General features: G+C 48.0%; 1 protein-coding gene across 2 annotated transcripts; it reads left to right on the top strand.

Annotated features, from left to right (window-relative positions):
• The first annotated feature begins 384 nt into the window (after positions 1–384).
• TM9SF4 (transmembrane 9 superfamily member 4) lies at positions 385–25,221 on the top strand. Of its 2 annotated transcripts, none has more exons than XM_034786996.1 (18): positions 385–523; positions 9,453–9,566; positions 11,936–12,035; positions 12,598–12,766; positions 12,857–12,986; positions 14,590–14,713; positions 15,690–15,808; positions 16,111–16,222; positions 16,865–16,935; positions 17,391–17,523; positions 18,170–18,251; positions 18,338–18,413; positions 18,904–18,987; positions 19,851–20,026; positions 20,663–20,726; positions 21,582–21,701; positions 22,333–22,422; positions 23,006–25,221. In XM_034786996.1, exons 1-18 carry the CDS (start codon positions 503–505, stop codon positions 23,153–23,155), a joined length of 1,935 nt encoding a protein of 644 aa, XP_034642887.1. In that variant the 5' UTR covers positions 385–502; the 3' UTR covers positions 23,156–25,221. The 2 variants fall into 2 exon arrangements, with proteins under 2 accessions (XP_034642887.1, XP_034642888.1); XM_034786997.1 differs by lacking the exon at positions 385–523 and adding an exon at positions 540–703.
• Positions 25,222–25,547: the final 326 nt, after the last annotated feature.

The raw sequence follows: 25,547 nt of genomic DNA, 5'->3' as shown, positions 1-25,547 counted from the left end.
AGATGGCGCCGAAGCGGGGCGAACAGGTTACCAACTGAGGAAACGACCCTGCTGCCCTCAGTAAAGATGGCTCCGCGTGTTTTACACATAGGCAGCCCGGGCCTGAGGCGGACCCCCTGCTGCCCTCAGTAAAGATGGCTCCGAGGGTTACACGCCCCGCCTGAGTTTGGGCCCTGCTGCCCTCAGTAAAGATGGCTCCGAGGGTTACACGCCCCGCCTGAAGCTGGGCCCTGCTGCCCTCAGTAAAGATGGCGCTGCAGGCAGTCCTCTCCCCGGAGCTGGGCCCTGCTGGCGGTAGCTAGGGGATGGCGGCGAGGGAGCGTACCCCACGGAGGCAGTGCCCATGCTCGGCCGGGGCCCGGCCTCGCTCCTTCTTCGCTCCGCCTGGAGGGCTCGGCCCGGAACCGGCTTCCTCCGCCCGCCGCCGTCTCCATGGTGATAAACTTCCCCAACCAACCACTAACTACTTCCGCTTACGTCTGTCCCGACACGTGGATCCAAGATGGCGGCAGCGGGGGCGACGGTGAGTGGGGCGGCCCGGGAAGTCCCTGTCAGGGCTCGGTCCCGGCCTCCCGGCGCGTCAGCGGGGCCCGAGCTCCGGGCCCTACCAGCCTCCCCCGCCCCGGGGCTTGTCCCGGCCGCTCGCCCCGGGGCTGAGCTGGGCGGTGGCCGGGGCCCCGGGGCGGCTGTGGCGGGGTGAGGGGTGAGTTTCCAGCCCGGACTGGGGACGAGGGGGGCGCCGGCTGCCCGGCTGGGGCCTGGCCCGGGGGTGGCTGCCGGGCTCGGTACTGCCGCGGGAGGGGGCATGTCCTGGGGGGCCATTGCGGCCCGAGGGAGCGGTGGTGGGGGCGGGAGTAAGGCGAGTTTCTAGGCTGGGGGGTGCTCTGAGGACCTGGGCAGGGGAGTAGCTGGGGGCGGTGGGGCCCGGGCTCGGTCGGGACACTGCTTTAATCCGGGAGTGTAACCCAGCAACGTGCTGGGCATCACAACTTCAGCAGCGCCCAGAACACTCTCTCGTACGCGACTCTCCTGAAGTGAGCCGAGCTGCCTGGGGGGTTTGTCCCCCGAGCTGATCGCAGAGCAAGAGGCCATCGCCTGAAATAACTGTTCTCCCTTGAAGTCTCCTTCCTTCGAGCTGTGTGAAATAAACGCCCTTCACAGGTGACACTGACTTGAGCCCCGTGGAGATGCAAACTCTGCGCTGGCCAGGCTGTAACCCAGGAAAGCGTGAAATGCGTTAGGTGTAAGACCTTTTATGTTAGTTGGTGGCGGTACTTTCTCTAGCCCGTCTAGCTCAGTGGTTCCTGTTTCAAGGAATAATCCTGAGTCTAGTAGAATCACAGAAGTTGTAGGTGGGACAAACTCATTACTTTGTCTTGACTAGGAACAGTGGTCATGTTCGGGTGAGCTCACTTAATAAGTGTTAGAGCCCAACCGAGGGTTGGGAATTTGACTAGTCCAAAAAAAAGGCCAAATATTGTCAAAACCAAATATTTTCAGCACTGAGTTGTTAGAACAATAAAGCAAGATTGTATGGTCTCCAAAAGGCTTAGCCTTAATTAAATACTTATGACTAATTACAAAAAACAAGTTAGTTAACTGACTTATTTTAACTCAAAAATGCAAAACACAGTGAAATGAAGTCCTAAAAAAATGAAGGAATGGCATCATAGTGCAATCAAGGAGGAAGGTAGGCAGGCTGCTGCCTGCATCCGGGGTTCCTTGTTGGAATAATTGACAATATTTGACTGTGGTCAAATGGCGGTCAGTTGATATGACCGGTCAACTGATTGGCTTGCCAAGTCTAACCCAACCTAAACTAAGGGCTTGTCTACACTGGCAATTAACAGCGCTGCAACTTTCTCACTCGGGTGGGAAAACACACACACACACACACACATACACACCCCAGCGCAGCAAGTTGCAGCGCTGTAAAGCACCAGTGTAAACAGTGCCCCAGCGCTGGGAGCTGTGCCCCTCATTGAGGTGGTTTTTTAGAGCATTGGCTGCGACCACACAAAGCAGCACTTTAGCGTTGCCGGTGTAGATTAGCCCTAAATCACTTTTCCTAGTCAGGACAAACCTTAAAGTTTAAATCATATCTTCCCTACCCCTGCATGAGAGGGAGATGGGTGTGTTATGTTAAACAGGAAAGTTAGCATGGCTGTTGATGATCTTATCACCTCCATTCGTTAGCAGACTGCTTTGTGGAATGATCTCTCTGCTGCCCTGTTATTTTACATTTTATGCTAAAAAGATTAGATTGTTGCTGTAAACATATTTCACAAAGGTGGCTTGTAGTTAAGAATTCTTGACCAAACATCCTTTTGTGGGTTTTTTCCTCCCTGTTCTAAAACAGTGATTCTCATATGTACTCTGCAGAGCTGCTTCTTTCATAGTGATGAATTGTCAGAGTCTTCAAGGAATCTCCCTGTTTTTGTAACCCAGTCTGAGACTTGTTTATTCTGCACTTCAAAAAATACATAAACCTCCCACTGTTCCACCACTACCAATAGAGCTCCACAGTGCATAGGAACAATTGTAGAGCTAATGTAGACAAGGCTCCTGTTTCTCTTACCACTGTGGTGTCCAGTGCAGATCTAGATGGCACAGTGGTAAAAATGCTGATGCTCTGTCTACACAAGCATTACCACAGGCAATAGTGAAATGGACATTTCCCCCAAAAAGCTAATACAAACACAAGTTTCTAGTTATGGTTTCTAGAGCATTTTTTGACCAATGCATCTTTTTTTTGAAGCCCCTCTTTGCCTTTGCTACTTTGTGTCTCAAGTGGTGCAGGCTTTTTGTTTGGTTTTTGGGTGGTTTTTCTCGGCTCTCTGAGCTGTGGTGCAAGTGAAGTATCAATTCAACTGTAATCAAATTGTGGTTGATACTAACATTGGAGGGGGTAATAAATACACTGGAGAGCAAATCAAAACCACAAAGTAACTTGGAGACAATAGAGCAGTGTGGAAGATTCCTAATTATTAGCTGTATAACTAGCTTCCAAAGGTTCCAATCAGGTCAGAGTCCCATTGTATTGGGTATTGTGCAAATATAAGACAGTCCCTGCCCAAAAGAACTTGCAAGCTAAAGCCCTGTACCTATGGACAGGAAATAAACAAAACAGCAATAAAACAGGAGGTGTGAAGATTCAGTCAACCAGCTGCACCCATCACAAAGCAAAACTATTTTCATGTTTCCTCTAATACTCTTAATATAATTTTTTAGTATACAAATTTAAATTAATGGAGATATCCCATCTCCTAGAACTGGAAGGGACCTTGAAAGGTCATCGAGTCCAGCCCCCTGCCTTCACTAGCAGGACCAAGTACTGATTTTTGCCCCAGATCCCTAAGTGGCCTCCCTCAAGGATTGAACTCACAATCCTGGGTTTAGCAAGCCAATGCTCAAACCACTGAGCTATCCCTCCCCCCAGAGTGACTAACAGTTTCTACTCTGAAAACTATTTTTAATGGAACCAAACATTTTAGCTGACTCAGGTTGGATTGGGAGGGAAGTGTCCATCAGACCAAGTGGTTCACAATATGAAAAGGTTGAACTGTTCTCGGTAGGACTCTTTTATGTAATCCACTTAACAGAAACATGGACTTAGGCCAAACACTTAGTGCCAAGTTTAAAGGGGGATTATATTTGTGTGTCAAATATTAGTGCAAGTTGCAGTGATAAAACTAGATGTGTATACCCACCTTCCCTCCTTGGGTCCTGGAGGTCTTTGCAAGCATTCATTTATTATACCTTACAAAACAACCCATGGATGTAGGCAAGTATTACAGATGTGGGAAAAGAAGACAGTGAGAAATCAAGTGACCTGCCTGAGGTGTCACCGTAAGTCAGTGGCATTGCTTTTTTTCTATCACTTAATGTTCTTTTGTGGAAGGATATTCATACAGGTTCGCATATTATGTGTGTGGCTTATAAATGAGTGACATCAACATACTGTGTGGATATACGTGTTGGGGCACTGATAGCTGGGAAGGGATGTGTGAGGTGGTGTATGTTGTTTTAGAGCCAGAGGATTCCATGGGAGATGGTTTCAAGATTCTTTGCATGGAATTTTCATCTATTTTGCTTCAGACATCGATAGTACCCTGTTTGTTCTTTCACGGTGGAGTTGTTCCTTTGCCCATTTAGAAGGCTGAGGCCTCTGGGCTTGTACACACTAGCTCTTTCTTTGGTGTAACTTAAGTCGCTCAGAGGCATGGAAAAGCCACCCCTGGCTTAAGCGCCAGTGTGGACAGCGCTATGTTGGCGGGAGGAGCTCTTGTGCTGACATAGCTACCGCAGCTCAGGGAGGTGGAGTAATGACGCAGACGGGAGGGTGCATAGAGCGTCTGCACCAGCAGCGGTGCAGCTGTGCCACTGTAGCTATTCTAGTGTAGACTAACTCTCTGTTTTGTGTAGAGGTGAGAGCACAGGAGGCTGTTAACAGCTCTCCAAGTGTCAAGGGGGCAGTCTGAAACCAGCGTGAATGCAGCATTTGTCTCCTTGCCAAAGGCTTTCAGTGACTTCACTGAGTGCGTGTGAAAGCTGCTCAGAAATGTAATAAAGATGAGCTTGTCCACACAATTGCCAAGAATATCTAACAAGACTGCTTTAAAAACACTGGGACACACTACATAGGTTTCTTTCCTCTATTTTGCTGGCTTTTCTTCCAAACATGGCTTTGTGTGAGTTAAGAGGGGCCTGGCACTGCCCCTAGTATAGAGGCCAGAAAGATGCACACTAACTGAAAGGGCAAATCACACAATGAAAGGGAAAAACTCCGTGTATATCGTGTCAGTCACCACTCAGCACCCCGACCCCTTCATTTCCACCCTTTGAGTACACCTACAATATTGTCACTGGGTTTGCAAGTGAACTTTGAACCTGGGGTCAGAAGGAAGTCCCAAAGCAAGCCCTGTATAGTGCCTGTGATACGGGTAATGTTACTGCCATCTGAGGTCAGCCTGTGTGAAATAAGGTCCTGCTGCGGTTCCCAGTAGACACGTCACTGGCCTGCTTGCTGGCAGTCTTGGCAGAGAGGCCACTGATTTGAATGGGCTTTGAGACTGGCTTTTTCACCCCCCTGGAGATGGTCCCTCCAGATTAGGTTTGAGGCGTGCTGGCAGACAGGCATGGAGAGAAGCTTGCAGGGTGTTTGTTCTATGGATAAACTGTGGAACTCAGTTTCTTGTGCTGGCATCTTCAGTGGCTGTAAAGTCTCACGCTGGGTACACGCACTTTTTAAAATAGAATAAAAACATCTAGTGAGCTCCCGTTTAGCCAAGACACAGGCAGGGGGCTTAGCTCTAGACAAGCATCTGTTTTGGAAAGCACTAACAGACTCACAGATTAACTGGTGGCCGTTCTTAACGACTTCATAAATTAGATTCATAACAATCAGTGGAACTTCCTGCTGGAATTGTTTGCTCATGTAAATCTGGTGATTATTCGGAAGGAACTTCTTGGAGAGAATTTGGCATGTGACTCTGGCTGATGCCATTCAGTGCTGAGTTTCACACTTGGAGGAACATCACTTGTCTGGTGGTATGATTATTACATTGTGTAGTTGGGAGGACCTTGTTGAGACACATCAGGAATTCGTGGTGGGGAAGGGTTCACTTAGCCTCACAGCAATAAGGGAATTCTCTCTCTGGTCTATCTCAGTGAGATTTAACTTCCAAATCCGCAGAGAAGCGCAGAATTCCTGTGCAGCTCTCTGCTTGTGGAGAGATCTTAGAAGTAGCCTTGTTTGAAAGAAAATGCTGCTGCTTTCTCTGTGTTTTCCTCTCCTCCAGATTTTGTTGTGCCTGTCCCTTTGATGGGTTTATCCCAATGGAATGGGAACAGTAGTTCTTGTCTTGCTATCCAACTTCAGAGTGAATAATGCTGCTTCAGCCGCTTGTTTTCTCTCTCATTTGGGGCTTAGTGGTTTTGTGAGAAACTAAATAATGAAACTTAGTCAATTATGACTCTCGTGCTTAAAGGTTTTCTGTTGGGATCCGGAATTGTGTAACTCCGTGGTACCACTTGTTGTCACACATGGTGCAACTTCCCAGTACACCGATGGGATTTTCCATCGTTAGAGTGATTTTTCTTTTTGGAATGTACAGTGTGGGTGAAAGCCACAGTTGCACAGACCCGTCATTCTGGAGGTCTGCTTTGATGTATCAATCAGAATGTCACGCCGATGTTTTAAGGCTCCTTTACATTGCCAGAGTGGAGTAAAGGACAGTGTGGCCTTAGAAATGCTTACAGTGCTTCAGTGATTCGAACTGGTCCAAATTTTTGGACTGAAAAAATTTCCTATCAAAACGTGCTCCATGAACTGTTTGCTTCTGACCTTTCTGGAGATCGTCAGTAGCCAATATAAATTGTGAGTTTGATTTCCCCAGCCCTCACTTGCTTTTCAATTGCCTACGATGTAACACTGAGCATACGGCTGCATATAATTTGTTGACTGATAACTAGAAATAAAGAGCTACAAACCTAGCTACATTACTATTTGGCAAGGAGATTTGGGGATTTCCTCCAATGCTCCCTACTTCCATTGTATTGTAGTTTAAATAAATTACCAAAATAATTGAAACCAGCGTGATTATATTGCAATATTTTGACAAAACGTGCAGAATTTTAAAATATCGTGTACATCATTTTTATTTTTTTGGTGCAGAATTCCTCCAGGAGTAAAGTAAGCAGAGTTGGGTTTCTTTTTTTTTTTTAAGGAGGCAGGACACAGTCCTACAACCTTTGAACTCATTTAGCTCCCGTAGCAACCTAAAGGAGTCTCACATGTGGAGGAACTGCTGGGCTAGGCCTTGGAGTTGTGCAGATCGGTTGCCCCACGTCCATATTGTTGCAGCTAAGTTTCTTTTTTGTCTCGAAACAAGGAAGCAAACCTGCAAATATGAAAGCAAAGGTCCTGATAGCAGCATTAATTCCTTCCATTGCACATGCTGTGTATTGTTAGGCATTGGACAGCTATGCCAGGAATCTAAACTGGAGAGTTCCCTGAAACCCCACCTATCTCCCTCCTCATCTTTGTCCTCTCGGCTTCACCTTCATGGCCTTGCACAATCTCATCTCTGCCTATGCTGTATCTTTGCTCTTGTTCTCTCCTCTCAATCCTTTCTGTATCTGCAGCTCTCAGCTTCACACCACCTTTCTGGCTGGCCCTTGCACCTGGAACAGTCTCCTTCTGTCAAATGTCCACTGAAGAGCTGCTGCTTTCTCAAATCCTTCCTGTGATGCCTCCAGGCCTGCTCATTTCCTGAGCCACACCCCTGTATTCTGTTTTATCCAATTACATTGTAAGCTCCTCAGGGCAAGGTTTACGCCTTACTCTGTTTTGTGAAGTGCAGTGTACGGTTCTGACACTATATCAACATTAAGTGTAGTGGCCGTGACACAGCTGGCAGCTGTGGGGAAGATGTGTGATGCAGAGCAAGGATGTTTTATCCACCTACGAGACCTTTTTCATCTTAATGGGACCAAACTGGGGTTGAAGCAGAGGCTTACAATATAAAGCGTTTATTCTCTAGATTAGATTATTGGATTTGGGGAATATTAGTAAAGCTGTAATTTTGTGTTGCAGTTGAATGAATATGAGAAATCCGAGAACACCCCTGGATCCAGGTGTGGGTTGAGAGGATCCTTTGTGGGGGGCAATCTGCGGGCGGGCGGCTCAGTGGGAGATCCGGGTTCAGGGGGGATCTGGATGCACAGGGGCTTGTAGGGGGGGTTCTGGGACTGCAGGGGGGTCCAGGTGAAGGTGATTGGGGCTCAGTGGTGGGGGAGGTCTGGGTGTGTGGGGATAGGGTCTGGATGTGGGGGGTTCAGTGGGGGGTCCAGGTGCTGGGGGAGTGGGGCTCAGTGGGATGGGGATCCAGGTGCAGCTGGTTGGGGCTCGGTGGGGTAGGGATCCGAGCATGGGTGGCTCGGTGGGGTGGTGCAGGGGGATTGGGGCTCATCAGGTGGGTTACTGAGTGAAGGTGGGTGAGGCTCGGCGGGAGAGTCTGGGTATGAGGGTGTCTGGATGCACAGGTGTTGGACAAATGGGGGAGCTGCTCCCTGTACAGGGATTCCCCCTCTCCCCCGCAGCTGAGGAGTGACCGGCGCAGGAAGCAGGGTGGGGGGAGAAATCTGGGGGTGGGTCTGTCCCAGCCCTGGATGCCGTGCAGGGGAAGAGGAAGTCCCGTCCTCCCCAGCCCAGCCTGAACTAGCAGCTGAGCCCAGCGCAGGGTAGGAGCCACCCCCTGGGTTTCCCCCAGTCCTGCCCCATAGTGATTTACCTCTCTGCCAGCTGCCCGGGGCACCTGATACCATAGGCACTGACTTCCCCTCTGCCCAGTGGGTGCTCAACTCCCCGCCCCTGCACTGCCCTCGCCCCACCCCCATTCCACCCCTTCCCCAAAGTCCCCAGCCCTGCCTCTTCTCCGCCTCCTCCCCTGAGCGCATCACATCCCCACTCCTCCTCCTCCCTCCCAGAAAGTTCTAAGTGCCGCCAAACAGCTGTTGGGGGACGGGAAGTGTTGGGAGGGAGGGGGAGGAGTGGGGATGCGGCACACTTGGGGGAGGGAGGGAAGGAGGAGGTGAGGAGAGGGGAGCTTGGCTGCTGGTGGGTGTGGAGCACCTGCTAATTTTTCCCCCCCGTGGGTGCTCCAGCCCATGCCTGAAACATACTGCTGGGGAGGGTTTTGCAGTGTGGCTGCTCTTACTTGAGCTAATTGTTACAGGGAAGACAAGTCCTGTGAACAGCAGCCCAGAGGTTGCTGCCGGAGAATCACTGAAGTGCACTGCTGGCAGAAATCTAGGGGCGGGTCTAATACCCAGCTCTATAGTGAAACATGGAGTTACCAGGGTGAAGAATAACGTGTATTGTACTTGGGAATAGGAAAATCAGGTGTCAGCCTGAGGAATGTTACCCACCTATCAGATTATGTAGTGTGCAGCAAGAATGTAAAGGGGGGAGGGGGAGTTCTAGATGCAGCATGTCAGGGAAAGGTGTCTTTGTAGGGAGTGGAATGAGAAAAATGGTAAGGAGATCAAGTGTCCATGGTCAACTGCTTCAGAGCTCTTGTTACCCCCGATCTGTAGCACTTGGCAGTTTTGGTCTATAGTGTATTCCACCTAAGACTTTTGAAGCACTTCATGAATATTAATTCAGCTTCACAACACGCATCTGAGGAAGGTAGGCAGGCAGACAAATATTATCCCTACTTTAAAGATGGAAAAACAGGTGGGAAGTGACTTGCCAAAAGTCAAAGTCAGGAATAGAACCCAGTTCTTTTGACTCAGTTGTACTTAAATTGCTAGACCATGCAGCCTTTATAAATGGCATTAGCGGAGTGGGGAATTTCTTGTCCACCATGTCACCTTTCTTCCATCAGGTTTTGCTCTGATGTGTCCCCCGCAGGGGGTGCAGCTATGATATCTCTTTTCCTTTCCAGGAAAGGCTGATGTGTTTGCTGATGCTGCTTGCACTCTTTCATGAAACAAGCTCCTTCTATGTACCAGGTGTAGCTCCTATCAACTTCCACCAGAAGGACCCCGTAGAAATCAAGGTAGGATGGATTTCACAGGAACAAAAATGGCAAGAGGGAACACGTTTAATTATAGCACAGTAGTCAAGTGGGACCAAAGTCAAGCTTTGGAATCCTGCCTCTAAAATTCAGTGCTTATGTAAAATGTCAGTAAAAAGGGGCTTCTGGGACCATACCTGTCGTCCTCCCCGCTCAAAGGCCCAACTTATTTTTTTATTCTCTTCGGTTTCTCTCTTTGGCCACCCATTTCTTCTCTCAAGTATTTCTTCGAACCAGGCAAACAGCTGCACCAGAATCCGTATAGACGTCGCTCTGCTTGGCACACAAGGTTTCCCAGTGGCATTGGTTACAAAGTGAAAGTAACCAAAACTTCTGTCTCCAATATTGTGCATGATATATACATGAGGTAACTGAGTGAAACTGCCATCCGGGCAGCTCTTGGGCCACAAGCAAAACGTGAAGTGGCTGTGTCCTGCAGATGATGGGATAAAGCCAAGGATAGAACCAAGCACTTTAAAGTTGTTAGTTCAAGTCAGTTCTCATGGTTTCAGAGTAGCAGCCGTGTTAGTCTGTGTCCGCAAAAAGAAGAACAGGAGTACTTGTGGCACCTTCGAGACTAACAAGCTTATTAGAGCATAAGCTTTCGTGGACTACAGCCCACTTCTTTGGATGCATATCATGAGCTCTCTCCCCTCACCAGGAATAAACTGAACTCCACAATATGCCCCCACATCCATCCTCCAGACCTTAAACGCCCCTGGAGATGGCAAAGGCTGCCACAGGGTGTTGGGACTCCCACAGAATGTTATTAATACCCAACTCTGGAACTGCGGGTGTCCTGCTGGGAGAGAGTTTAGACTCGCTGTCTAGACAGCAACAGTCTTAAAGCCATTTATTTATTTATTCTAAAGCTGTGGGCTTAATTTCTTACAGGGCATCCAGAAAAGTAGATGTCTGTGGGGATGCTGGGGTTGGCTAGTCATATACCAAGCACAATGCAACTCACTTTCTGGCCACAAATCCCCTGACCCAAGCTATTTTTAAGCAAACAAGGCTAGCCCCAGGCTACAGTAAAATCCCAAAGTAGCCTCAGGAGGGATTGAATTGGAATAGCAACTTTCAAAAGGATTTCAAAAGTCACAGGTGTTCTCCAGCAATGAGACCAGTTGGCAAATTTTCCTATACGTTTCCAATAAGCGAGGTTGGCCTACGTTACAAATAGCTCCTGTTTGTCAGAACAGACGTGCCCTTTATATTGGATCTCTCTGCACCTCAGTTGTGCCCTGCATTTTTGTGGGTGCCCGCCAGCAATATTCAGTTTTGTCAATATCCGTTGTGTCTTCAGAAGCAGCTTCTGTTCAACTCTTCATATAGGATTGAGGACATAACTAGGGCCAGGTCTATACCACAAACTTTTGTCAGCACAGCTATGTTGGTCGGGTGCACGGAGGGTGATCTCGGACCACAACTGTGAGTAAAAGCCTCCACTGCAGAAACAGTTATTCCTGCAAAAGTGCAACTTTGCTTGGATGAGCTTCCTACGCACCTTGTGTGGAGCTGGCCTAGGATTTTTCCAAAGACGACGACAGTGGTAACACCAAACCGTTTTCACGAACTTGAGACCCATTCATGTGCTTCAGAAAATAGGCATGGGAGAGATTCAGGAGGACTGTAGTTATAGGGGAGTGACACTCCAACTACATTGGGCACATCTGCTTCAGGCATTTCTTTGCTACTTAAAGATGGGGCTGCTGCAGCAGGTATGGCACATAAAACTATTAATAGGCTGCAGAGGGGAAGAAGTCCAGACTTAAACATAACTTCCATGTCCCCTTTCCTAGAACAGGGCTCCAAATAAAGGCTTGGAACTAAAGTATCTGGGTATCTGTGTGTCTTGAGAAGAAGACAGTTGCATGGTAAAATTTGAGTGGGATCCCCTTCTATTACACACAATGGAGTTCACTCCCCCACTGCTGCCCAACCAGCCCCTTACAAACACTTCATACTCAATTCTGGCTCTTTGGTGTCCTAGTTAACTTTGCTGATGGAGGTGTCACTGTGATAGTTCCTGTGCGTAAGAGAATTGCTCCACTAAGCCTGATGTAGCTGGTGGAGTTGGTAACCTTACAGACTTCAGTTACTGGAAAGTTAACGTGCCGTGGTTGGTGAAGGTATTTCCTACACTTAGTGGATTAATTGTTTGGTGGTGGTGGGAAGGGCAGTTCAGATAGTCTCAGTGTGGGGGAAGCCAATCTTACAAAGTGTTTTTCCCCTTTGAAATTAGTCTCCTGAATGAGACTTCAACTTCCAGCTGATGTAGGGAGCGTAGGAAATGATCTGAGTTTTTAGCGGGTCACAGAGGGGAAGATAACAGCTGCTTCTTTCTTCAGGCTGTGAAGCTCACCAGTTCACGAACCCAGCTGCCATATGAGTACTATTCCTTGCCTTTCTGCCAACCCAACAAGATAACGTACAAGGCTGAGAATCTGGGTACGTATCCATCATACAGCATGATCCCAGGATGTAAATACGTTGCTGTCTAGGCCTGTGAAATGTCCTAGGCTGAGCAGTAGCAGCACCTGTACTTGGAACACAGTAACATTTGCAGCCCTACCTCTTGCATGGTACAGGTGTGAGTGACTCCAATGTGTGCATGTTAAGTGGGAGAAATAATTGCAAACGTAGCTTACGATAACCTGTGACTTAAGAGGGGAGGCGCTCTCCAGTGTACCTTGCTGCTCTTGCTAGTTGATCAGAGGCAGCTGCAGGGAGCTGGAATTCCCAGTGAACCAAGAAGTGATGGGAAACGCTCCTTTGGTGGGTTATTTCTGTAGGTCCCTCAATGTACTTGGAGCTTCAGACACACAAGACAAGATCCTTGCTCCAAACTCTCCTTTCGCATCTCTTTCCATGAGGCTCTGCTGTCCACACTGTAACTCGCTGAAGCTGCCCTCGTTGCTCCATGATATGCGGCATGCTAGAAACCCGATGGCAGAATCAGTGTTGCTTGATAATGGTGTCCCTCCCCCCTCCCGTTGTGTCTGTTTCCCAGGGGAGGTTCTGCGGGGGGACCGGATAGTAAACACGCCATTCCAGGTCTTCATGAACATAGAGAAGAAATGTGAGGTTCTGTGCAACTTTCCCAACAAGCCAGTCACCCTGACAGTGGAACAGAGCAAGCTGATTGCAGAGCGTATCCGGGAGGATTACTATATCCATCTGTGAGTTGCCACCGAATCTCACTGGGGCAGGTTGGGTTGGAATCGCTGCGCTGTGGGCTGGTTTGATTTGAAAATGCTGTGTATCTTCAGTATTGCTGATAACTTGCCTGTGGCCACGCGGCTGGAGTTCTATTCGAATCGTGAGGAGGAGGAGAAGAAGAAGGAAAAAGACGTGCAGTTTGAGCATGGATACAGGCTTGGTTTCGTGGACAGTAATAAGGTAACCTGTTCTTTAGGCTTCCTGTATAAAGCCTCTGTAGGATCCCTGGAAAAGCCTGTTCTGGAGAACCTTGTGGGCCTTCTTCAAAAAGTATAAAATGCACCATGATGTTAGATGCTGCCACCAGGTGCTGCTGAATGGCTGTAGGCAGGACTGAAATATGGTCTTTAGAGCCTCAGGCCTAGGCGATGTCTTCACTTAAACCACTACAGCAGCATCGCTGCCATGCTGCTGCAGGACTTCAGTGTAGACGCTCCCCAAAGTGAGGGGAAGGGTTCTCCTGTCGCTGTCGTTAATCCACCTCCCCGAGAGGCAATCGCTAGGTCGATGGAAGAATTGTTCTGTCAACCTGGCGCTGTCTACGCTGGGGGTTAGGTCAGCTTAAGTACGTGACGTGGGGATGGGGATTTTTCACACCCCAGAGCAAAGTAGCTGAGTCCATCTAATTTTCTAGTGTACGCCGGCTCTGAGAAATGGTGTGGCCTATTGATTAGGGGACTGGGAGCCAGGACTCCCGGGATTTGTTCCTAGTTCTGCCACTGATTCACCAGATGACATTGAGGATGCTTTGTGCCTCAGTGTCCCCCTGTGTAAAGTGGCGGTAGTTACGGCCCAGGAGTGCTGTGAGGATTCTCGAACGCTTGTAACTTGCTTTGAGATCCTTGGATAAATGCCACTGAGTATTTCTCACAATATTTTTATTAACAAAAGGAACTGGCTGGAATACGATCATGGAGAGTGTATTAATTCAGTTTAGAGAAAAAAATCAGAATTCACTCGAGTAAAATCCAATTGTTTAAGTGTGACGCAAACAAATATGATTAAGGAGGGAGGTAAAGGGCATATAATAGTAGGGAAAATAAAAAGACATTGGCCAAGTTATAAGAACAGCCACCTGGCCCCTTTGTGGAGATTTCAGACTTGTGTACAGTTGTATGTGTAGTTTGCAAGCACAATTACCATTATTGCATGTGCATTTGCAGTGATTGCATGTGCCAATGGCCAGCTATGTGTCTGACTCATCATTTGTTCATGTGCGTGGTGTAATTGTGTGTGCAGTTGCACATGAACTTCTGATCACTGGCTTTAAGCTCTTAGGGATGAGGGAAGCCTTATGTACTTTTATGGAGCTGCTGTGCTTTGCCCATGTATGATCGGGGCTGCAGTTGCCTTGAAGAAGCCGTGACTAGCATGTGACAGCCAGGACCCCCTGCAGTATGTGTATTTGATGTACTAGAGAAACATTGTAGAGCAGTAAGTTCAAAGGAGCACCTGTTGCTAGTGGAGTCATACCATGCAAAATGCTGTTGAACAGTTGGCTGGGTTCTGCCCCTTAGTATATCTCTGGTCACCTGATCTGAAATGGAGTGAAACATTCATTCCTATTTTGACCAAAAGCCTGAGACAGTTACTGAGTGAGAGTAAAGGAACAGGATCTCTCAAGAGCTCAGAGAGAAATAGAGAACGCAGCCTTGCTGTGTAGCCAAGATTATCTGAGGCTGTTGGAGTCCTTAACCTTCTGGGGAATGTGCAGCTGTTGCCCCAGGTGTTGTCTATTTCTCCCTTGAGCCACTAACACTTTTTTAATGTCAATCTGTTTTAGTTCTACCTGCACAACCACCTCTCCTTCATCCTTTACTACCACAGAGAGGAGGTGGAGGAGAATCAGGAGCCCACCTACAGGGTTGTGCGGTTTGAAGTGGTTCCCCAGAGCATTAAACTTGAAGGTAAATTATGTAGCCTACCCTGGCATGTAAGGATGGCAGCAGAGCTCCCTACAGTCACTGCCATCTGCATTGCAGGTCCAAAGAGGAACCCAAATCCCAGGTGGCAAGTTCCAGTTGCAAAGCAGACTTGGACATTGGAATGAGGGATTTTGTAATATGCCCCAGTAAATAAAAGCACCTGCTCTGATACAAAAGCAGTGAGACACATGCTTGAAACCGAAATGAACCACATGAGAAAACTGATCAAAGGAAATATCCTTTTGCATAATTAACCCGTGGAACTCATTGCCACTAGCTTTCACTGAGGCTATCAAGGTTCAAAAAGACAGTGGACACAGACATTAATGTGGATAAGGAGAACGTCCACGGCTACACTGGATGGAATTTTAAAAAACTTCTTAGATGGTGTATAAGTTCACCTGTTTCAGGGCATGAGCCAACCTCTTGCTGTTGGGGGTTGGAATGAAACTCCCTGTATGGGTTCTGTTATCCGATGCTGCTTAGGCTATCAGACCCTAGGGGATGGAAGTAGATGGACCTTGGGCTGATCTAGTATGGTAATTTTCATGATCCTGCTACCTCCCTGGGCGTGGGAGGAGGTGGGGGGTTGATGGATCTTCAGTGTTTCTGGTGTAGCTGAGGATCCACCTGCTTATTTCTCTTCCAAACCCCTGTCGTATGAGGCTCCATCTCTGTAGCCTCCATCTTTCCAGCTAAGGAGGAGCCTAGCCAGGGTTCCTGTCAGGGTGGGTTCATGCTGGTCCTTGATTGGCTGGAAGGATCGCTTTTGAACAATGCAGAGCTGCGCTCAGCCTCCAAGGGAGGGATCTTGCTGTCCCCTCAGTGCATTCTGCGCTCTCTGGTACGAGCAAGACTGGGCCTTAGATTTCTGGGGGAAGCTTGGTTGCTCTTCCCTTTGTGTGGTGGAGGGAAATGCAATGTGGTACATACAATGTGTGGATGTTTTCTCCTGTAGATCTGAAGGCAGATGAGAAGGGCACTTGTATGCTGCCTGAAGCTGCAGGCTCAGCCCCTCAGGAGATAGATCCCACTAAGAAGAACCAGCTGCTCTTCACCTACTCTGTCCACTGGGAGGTGAGGCAGTAAGGAGGGACTTGGCTGACCTGTACCCCTGGATGAGGGAGGAGCATGTGCTGGACTCCAGAAAGAAAAGTGCCGTGGGTGTTGGTGTTGCAGACAGGGACTTGGCTGACCTGTACCCCTGGATGAGGGAGGAGCATGTGCTGGGCTCCAGAAAGAAAAGTGCCATGGGTGTTGGTGTTGCAGACAGGGGAGTAATGAATGGTGTGTGGGTACACTGTGGTGAGCAAGTAGGGGGAGCTGATGGCTTTTGGGGTGTCTTATCAGTTTCCGAACATGCTGCTCTCTTCCTCCAGGAGAGTGACATTAAATGGGCTTCTCGCTGGGACACCTACCTGACCATGAGTGATGTGCAGATCCACTGGTTTTCCATCATTAACTCAGTCGTGGTTGTCTTTTTCCTTTCAGGTGAGTGAGACCTTGTGGTGGGGGTTAATCTCCCCATCGCTAGCCACTGGGGGTCAGGAACTTGCTTTAGCCGTCAGCTGCAGGTGGGCATGTCTGAATTCCCAAATAGGGGCAGTAAAAAAAAGGTATTGACATGGGTCAGTTTGTGTAAAACTCCCACCCCAGGCAGCACCTTTTGGAGTCAGCCCTTGGCTCTTGTTTCTTGTATGGTCAACTGGACTTTGGGGTGGAGGAGTCCATTCACGCTTTGACTTCTGCCACACCCCATGCTCACGAGTATTGGGGTGCAACTGTCTCTGCTCCGTAGAGTTTCACAGCTTAGTAGGGAGACTGGGAACAAACCTGGAAAGACAACATGACCTTGTTTGTGCATAAATACTATTCTTTGCCCTCTGAGGGCTTGATCCTATGCTCACTGAAGGCAATGGTAAAGCTCCAGTTGACAGTAGTGGTGCAGCAGTAAGCTCTGGGAGAGCAGCTGAGTTGCCTAAGTCCTGTCGCTTGGGACCAAGCACAGAAGGAATGAGCCAAGGAACTGAGAGTCCGAGTTGTGGTTCTGTAGCATCTGGGAGAGTAGGCATGACAGGGTTACTTGGGAGCCTTCTAACAATGTCTTATTCACTCTGGGTTTGTGTGTTTTAGGTATTCTCAGCATGATCATTATCCGCACTCTCAGGAAGGACATTGCCAACTACAACAAGGAAGATGACATTGTACGAAATGTATCTATTCTCCTGGGGGGGTGGGGGGAGCTGTGTAAAACCAGAACATGTGAGAAGGGGCCCTTCTCTGAAGACTTGATGCATTTCCCCCACCTTGTTAGAAGCACTATTGAAGGTGGGAGGGGCAGCTCTGTAATAAACTGATGGGGAGGATAGGATGGTTAGGTGAGCCACTGCTGGGAGTTCATTACCACGAACGTGATTAAACTCTTCCAGACTTACTGAGTAACTAGCTCAGTGAACACGTGTCCTGGGATGTGACAATCCAGATCTAAAGCTGTGTTTAGAGACCTTCAGTTTAAAACCCAAGAAGAACACAGAGTCTCTTGTCAGAATGATGGAATCCCTGAAAGGAATTGGTGTAGGGAGTGTGAGACATCCTGAAGGAGCCTGTGCTTCCATCTGGCTGATAGAATCTTAATGCCCCTTTTCTGTTTTTGCTACAGGAAGATACAATGGAGGAATCTGGTTGGAAACTTGTGCATGGAGATGTCTTTAGGCCTCCCCAATATCCCATGATTCTCAGCTCACTACTGGGCTCTGGAATTCAACTCTTTTGCATGATCCTGATAGTTATCTGTGAGTATCACCACTGGGTTTGAGCAGCCTTAACATGAGGGGAAAGAGAATTATCTAATATAGGCCTGATCACCAGCAGAGCTTCAGCAGCAGGTGGTGCTTGCCTTGTCTCGGGACGAGCCTCCGTTTGCTGGCTGTGTCCTGTTTCAGGGCAGAGTCAGACTACAGAGCCATACTCAGAAGCTCCAGGTTTCTGGGTGCCTTTCCCTAAGGACAGCACCCATATTTTTCTATGTACTGTCAGCTGGTTTTGAGTGGTTTGGATTCTGGGGTCCACCAGTGATCTGAGAGCTCTGTGTTGGGCTGGCTGGTAGGGTTGTGGGCAGACTCTAAAAGGTAAAGCACACACTGTCTTCCTGAGCTGCACTTGTTAATGTAGTTAGAAACACTAAGAGGTTTGACGTGTATTGCTCCTATTTGAGACCAAAGCCTTGGTGCTACTTGGAAGGGTCTTATCTCCCCCCTTGTCTCTGGTCACCAGAGGCTGTTGGTCTCAGGTCTGAGAAAATGAGTTCTCTGTGGGAGGTGAAGCGATCCCAGGCTGCTGGATTCTTCAGCCAGATGGTGCAAACCAGGGCTCCTCTAGTGAGCATTTGCTAGAGCATGTCCATCAGTTGCCACCTTTCTCTTGTGTTTTGCTTTGTAGTTGTTGCCATGCTGGGGATGCTGTCGCCTTCTAGCCGGGGTGCCCTGATGACTACAGCCTGCTTTCTCTTCATGTTCATGGGGTAGGTGTGTCTCCTGCCCTGCGCCATGATGCTGTTGCCTGTCAGGTAATGGGCAGTAACCTGGCTTCTCTCCTGTTCCATCCCAGGGTTTTTGGGGGGTTCTCTGCTGGCCGTCTTTATCGGACGCTGAAAGGCCACAGATGGAAGAAAGGCGCCTTCTGTGTAAGTGTCTCTTTGCCATGCTTGTCCAACGCAGAATATACTGCTTGCTTCTGATCCCAGTTAAGCAGCCAGCTGTATCCTAGAGAGAGAAGCTGGGTATGGGGTTGGGGTCCTGGCCGGTCTGTGGGGGGGAAATCCTGACAAGGAAGAGGTCTTTTGGGTATGGACCACAATAAAGCAGAAGGGCATGGGGGTGGGATCACAGGCATGCATGAAGTGGAGGGGTGTTTTTTCTGCACCTAATTTACCCCATTGATGGGCCCATTAAGAACACCTGGGGGAGTGATGCCCAAACTTTTCCTCTTGTGCTCCCCTCCTCCCCCCCCCCCCCATAATGGAATGTGTCCACACACACCCCAGGCCAGGAGGGGTAGGAGGTTGCAGGCGGCGGTCGGAGACTGGGGGGCAGGGGCATGTCCCCACAGTTTGGGGACCAGTGACCTGGAGGATAATGAGCTCCCACTCTTTTAACATGTGCTCTTTCCCACAGACGGCAACCCTGTACCCTGGTGTAGTCTTCGGGATCTGCTTTGTCCTGAACTGTTTCATATGGGGGAAGCACTCCTCTGGAGCGGTGTGTACCCACTTCTCCTTGCAAACCTGGCTGGGTAGGGTGATCATAGAGTTCCTGGGAGGGTGCTTAGTTTCCGGGTTCCTGTAGTTTATGGAGGTGTCTGCAGTCAAGAGCTGGGCCTGTAATGGTGAGTGTCTCAAAGCAGGTTTAGGCTGGTGGGGTCTGGAATGCTGTTGAAGTGAAGTGTTCCATCTGCAAATGCCCTGGTGAGGGGACTTCCCTTGGCTATGCCTGTTGGGAGGGCCACAGTCTGACAATCAAACACACAAAAGACAGGAACAGTTTAAAAAAGCAAATAAGTGCATGTTGAAAAGGACCTGCCTGTACACCATGAGGTATTGGAAGCTATCCCTGGACACAGGTAGGATGTGAGGAGAGGTAAAAGGGATGCCTGAACCCCAGGCAGGGTGGAGCCCAGATCAGCTGCATTTCCAGCTGTAACTAAGATGCTGCAGGGGAGGGTGTTACCTGTGGGGACACGAGATTAGATAAAACTGGCTGCTATGGGACACAACCTCTTGGGTTTAGGTTCTAATTGCTCTGTCCTGTATGGTCAGTACAGAGTCTGTCTAAAAATGGCCAGAGCCTGAGTTCCCCCAGGATTCAGAGGGACTCGGAGTATCAGGATCTTCAGTTGTGGGGGAATCCATGCTCCCAGAAACAGAGCTCATTTAAAGCCAGTGTGAATGGTGGAATCTAAAGCATTCCCATGATGTGACGAGGAGCCACCTCTGGTCCCTCACTGACATCCCATGGTTGGTTGGTGAGCTGGACTTTAAAAAGCCTTGTCTGATTGTTGGCATTGGAGAATTTAGTGGGTAGGCTTGCTAGGACCCTAGTGGTGACGCTTGCTGTGGTTCCAGGTTCCTTTCCCCACCATGGTGGCCCTGCTCTGCATGTGGTTCGGTATCTCCTTGCCCTTGGTCTACCTGGGATACTACTTTGGATTTCGCAAACAGCCATATGATAATCCTGTGCGGACCAATCAGATTCCAAGGCAGATCCCGGAGCAGAGGTGGTACATGAACAGATTCGTTGGGTGAGTGGCAAATGTGTAGTAAATCTGGTGGTTTATTAGAAGACTTCCCCAAGTCCCTCTGCCCACTGTACAAGTCAGTCATCTGGTGGTCTCTGGACATCACAGGTGAATTGCAGGTGCGTGGGCAGCCCCTCCCACTGCACTACACTTTACTCATTGTAACATTGTGCTGCGTAGAGAAATAGTAAATGTACCCTGGTCTGTATCTTAGTACCTCCTAACTACCTACCTAATGAGATTTATTAAGTGCCAAGAAAGCAGGAATTGCTCATTTAATTGTGAGAGACTTATTCCAGCAGCATGGAGGTTAAATCCATTAATGGCTATTAGCCAGGATGGGTAAGAAATGGTGTCCCTAGCCTCTGTTTGTCAGAGAGTGGAGATGGATGGCAGGAGAGAGATCACTTGATCATTACCTGTTAGGTTCACTCCCTCTGGGACACCTGGAATTGGTCACTGTCAGTAGACAGGATATTGGGCTAGATGGACCTTTGGTCTGACCCAGTATGGCCGTTCTTATGTTCTTAGCAGTATCCTTTTGACCCTAAGTGTACCTGGGTCTGGGTGGTGGTTTTCTAATCTTTGAGTAAAGACAGTCATGTTTTGCTGGTAACAGAATTTCTCCCTCACTCATAGGATTCTTATGGCTGGCATTCTCCCTTTTGGAGCCATGTTCATTGAACTGTTCTTCATCTTCAGTGTAAGCACCAAATCCACCTCTTTAAAATAAGAACCCTGCCGCTTCTGCATTGAGCCTTTAAGGAGACAGGGATTGTCCACCTGGAGTAGACCTATCTTGGTGCAGGGAGTGGGTAACAGCTTTGCTGCCCCTCTGTGGCCCTGTGAAGGGGAAGCACTGGACCACAGGTCTTCCAGACTGTTTTCTTGCTGGGATTCTTGGAAGATGTTGTGGGTTAAGATTTGATCCTACCGAATCTTTTTGGGTTATTCTTGGCTAAGGACAGCCAGGATGAAGGGATGCCCAAGCTTTTCAGATGAGACAAGTGCAGTTCCTTCCCATTTCTCACCTTCACATAGAATCACAGAATATCAGAGTTGGAAGGGACCTCAAGAGGTCATCTAGTCCAACCCCCTGCTCAAAGCAGGACCAATTCCCAGCTAAATCATCCCAGCCAGGGCTTTGTCAAGCGGAAGTGACCAGAAGAAATTACAGGGGTCTTGTTTCTGTGGAGAACAAAGACCTGCTCCATGAGGAAGAATCCTTATCTTGGGAAGGAAGGTGTCACCATGATGGCTCTGCCCACCTCATACTGTGTCCCTGAGATTGCTTGGCCCCTTTCCCTTAGCTTGTCAGGGTCCAGGCAGCTGTTTCTTGCCTAGCTTTGTGAATTTGCTCTTCCAGCCTAATGCCTTTCACGGCATGTTGTAAAGTATAACAGGCTTCATGTATCTGCTAGACCCACCCTAGCAGTGAGCAAACCACTTACTGTTACTTGGGTCAGCTGTTATGAAAAGTTAGATTATTGTCTATTGAGTTACGCCGGTGTCTTCTGGTGCAGTGTTGTGTGAGGAACTTACGCTGTCTTTGTTTCAGGCGATCTGGGAGAACCAGTTCTATTACCTCTTTGGTTTTCTCTTCCTGGTTTTTATAATCCTGGTGGTATCCTGCTCCCAAATCAGCATCGTTATGGTGTATTTCCAGCTCTGTGCTGAGGTGAGACATACCCCTGTTGCAGTTTCAGTAGCTATTTGTGAACAGACCTTGTGTCTTTCAAGAAGTGCTGTTACTTGATTGTTACTTCACCACAGAAATCTAGTCCGCTGATGTGAAGCCCAAGCTTATAAGGTGCTGAATGCCTCAACTCCCACAGACTTCAAAGGGTGTGAGGTTGCTGAGCACCTTGCAGGATGGGGCCCAGACTCTGTCTCAAAGGAAGCTGCAAAAGACAGGTGCAGGAAGACTCGTTTCAAGTATAATTATTATTTCCTGGAGAAATACCTCCAATCTGCAGATATTTGAGGGAGAGTTCTGTCTTGTTTCCCATGGCATATGCCACAACAGTGGCCTGGCAAGGTGCTGGCTTTGTTTCATTGTTCGTTATTTGTTCTCTAATTTACTTAAGACAATTTGTAAATGATTCATAGTAGTTTCTTCTTTGTAAGATGAATGAATCCCCCAAATGGTGGCTTTCCTTTGAAAAAAGGAGGGTGGGAACCTACCTGCCTCAGGGGATAATTCGTACCTCATCTGAACCAAGGAGGCACTGTGGGTCATGTGTACCTAGGAGCCTAAGAGGGAAATGAAGTCCTTGGAATAATGCAGTCTCTCTCTTCTACCCTGTCAGGATTATCGCTGGTGGTGGAGGACCTTCTTGGTTTCTGGAGGATCTGCCTTCTATGTACTGATTTATGCCATCTTTTACTTTGTGAATAAGGTATTATCAGTCCCCACTGTGTAAAAGCTCTGTCTTCCCTGAGGGCATAGTAGAATTTGAAGAGAGAATACCTATTGGGTCATCTGGTTCTAGTCCATCCCCCTGCCAGTGCATGGCTGTTCTCTGCAGTATCTTCTTTTGTTCATTGTCCAGTGCTCTTTTGTGTCTCTAAAGATGATTCTGTTAATTACACTATTCAAGTTCAAGAAGGATCAGGTACTTGTAGACTCCAGTCTGGCCTGCATCCACTTATGGGGAGTAATGTTTGCTTAATGTTCTCAAACGCTGCCTTGGGGGGATCATCCTTAGCTGGGGTGAAATTAATTCAGGTTCGGCTTTACTCCCACCACCACCACCACCCACTCTGCCAGTGAATCCCAACTATGACTTGGAGGGAGCTCCATCTTCTAAGGGGAGAGGAATTTAGCTTCCATGTCCAACTTATCCTGTGCTTTCTTTTCTCACTCTGCCTCCCCCGACCATCCTCTTGTGGGAGAGGAATAGGCCATTGACTGAGCTGGGAAGTTGACTCTTAGCATCACTTTGTATTAAGGCTCACTTCGCTTTTTCTCGTCTATTCTAGCTGGATATCGTTGAGTTCATTCCCTCCTTACTCTATTTTGGCTACACTGCTCTCATGGTCCTGTCTTTCTGGCTCCTCACTGGCACCATTGGCTTCTACGCAGCCTACATGTTTGTCCGTAAGATCTACGCGGCGGTGAAAATAGACTGAAGATGCACAGACTCAGCACAAAGCAGACACCTCTGTGTGCATTTCCTCCTGGAAAGGAAGAGGGGGATCCTTTCCCAGTTCTTTTAAGGAAACAAAACCCAATGGGGGAGTGACAAGAGAAATAAATAACTCCTGCTCATTTTGGAATGTAACTTTTGGCACAGCGTACATGGATTCTAGGGCTACTTCTGGGGGGAGGGGTGTGTAGATACCTTGCATTTTAAGTTTATTATTTTATTCCAGTTTTGAGGGATTTTTAGCAGAAAAATATCCCTCTATGTAAGTAAGCCCCTTTTTTGCTCATTCATTCTTTTGTTTATGTTGAATAACGAATGGATTTGAGACAGCAATGGAAACATTTGTGAAACACTTTTTTTTTTTTTTTCAGCCCTTATGGCACTTGGGTTCAGGGGGAGTCTTCAGACCAATAACACACAGGGTTTGTCTCCTGTCTTGGTTCTGCTTGGAAGAGGTAGAGGGTGCTTCAGTCCGTGGTGAGCTAGGAGGCTCTCAAAAGCTTCCCCTGCATGAATGAGTCTGGCATGCTTTGACTACAGCGACTTCAGTTCCAACTGGTTTACAGTTCCATGGAGGTGCCATTCATAATCTGGCAAGTGCAATTTCACTCTTAGAGGACTTGAGAACCGTAACCCTCTGCATCATTTCTCCCTCCCCCTACTTTTGGACAGCGTATAACATCCCAGATGCATAAACTGGAGGGGCTCAGAGGAGGGCAGGAGTGATTCTCTTCTGGAAGAGCTGAGTCACCTTTACTGGCAGCGCGAAGAAGCAGAACATGGAGTTGTACCAGAGGCGGCGTAAATACTTGTTGATTCTAGAGCACAAGGCCCTGTACCCTGGAGAACATTTATGAGATGGCCACATGGTTTTGTTCCATTCATTGCTTTAGCCATCTGAGGAAATGGGATAGTCATACTACTTAGGGCAGGCCTCTGAGGTTGGGTAAAGCCCTGTGTAGAGAAACTCCTTACTGTGTTGCTTTAGTGCCAAGAAATCTCATCAGTGTGGGGACATGTCTACTACAAAGTGCATGGAGGCCATCTGGAAGTGGCCAGGGGGAGAGGAAATGAGTGGTTCCTGAGGATTTCCTCCCACTTCTATTTCTTAAAGGAGAGAGATGCGTCCCACCTACTCTGTCTCTTGGCTGGTCCCGCTCTCAATTCCTGTCTCCTGTTCTCAGACACTTTGCCTCCAGGGAGCAGGGACGATTCACACCTCAGTAACCTGTATTCCGCTCTTCGCTGCCAAATGTGATGAGCCCTCAGGAATAGCCCAGGAGTGCTATTCTATAGGGGGTTCCTCCTTTCCCGTAGTTGGATGCCTTCCTCTGGTCACGGGAGGCACTTTTAAAAATACATTTGAATTTTTATTTGACTCTCTTAAAAGAAAACTACGGCTGCTGGCAAATGTAGTCCCAAATTGCAGTGAAGCCTCCCTCCATCCCCAGATCTATGGGGTGACTTTAGTCAGAGCTATAAGAATTCTTTTTTATTTCTTCACCAGGCCAGGGGGAAAAATCTCCAACTATTCTGCTCTGTCACAGGTGACAGTGATATGATTCAAAGACAGAATAGACGCGACTCCAAACAAAACCCCTCTCTGTTGCTAACAGTGAGTCTCACATATTTGAGGCTTTCTATACCTTGGGTGTCACCTTAACAGTCCGTACTGTGTAAATGGTTCTGACTTTTAATGGTGACCTTTCACTTCCCAAGCAGGAAGAATGGAAAACTAGAATCCCAAACCATTCAACTTCTCCTGTGCATTGCTTCTCACCTAATAATCTTCAGTTACCCAGCCCAGAATCAAGGATGGAAAGGGGGGGCCGGGATACACTAGTTAACTGTGGTGTGGGATCCTTAGTAATCTCTGATTTGAAATATGTTTCTCTCTGAGATTCTGGTTGATTTCCTAGTGGAGAATTTAAGCCAGCATTAATTTCTCTCCCTCCATACTGTTTTCTCTGTATTCTACTTTGTATTTTTAATTAATGTATGTATTCTGTGTCCTATTGTAAATAAATATGCCATTGTCCTGTTATCCTAGTGTCCAGTGTGAGCAGCCTTTCATGGTCTTCTCTCCCATAACACCTGTTTTGACCCAATCTTTTGTTCTTAAAAGACGATAAAGCTTGATGTATAATTGCAATAGGAAGTACAATGTGAATCTACTCAGGGAGAAAACCGAACTTTATTACCCCATCAAACTTCACTGTAATGTTTAGGATCTTCCCAGTGCAGCATATTCTTCATCCTGAGGGGAACTGAGGCACAATCATGTGGCTAAAACACGAGTTGGGGTTCTGTTCTTGGCAGTGATTCTAACTTCCTGTGTGATGTCAGACAGATCTCTTAACCTCTCTCTGCCAGTT

Source organism: Trachemys scripta, chromosome 12, assembly GCF_013100865.1.
Source record: "Trachemys scripta elegans isolate TJP31775 chromosome 12, CAS_Tse_1.0, whole genome shotgun sequence".
Classification (NCBI taxonomy): domain Eukaryota; kingdom Metazoa; phylum Chordata; order Testudines; family Emydidae; genus Trachemys; species Trachemys scripta.
This window is presented reverse-complemented; position numbering and strand designations above follow the sequence as displayed.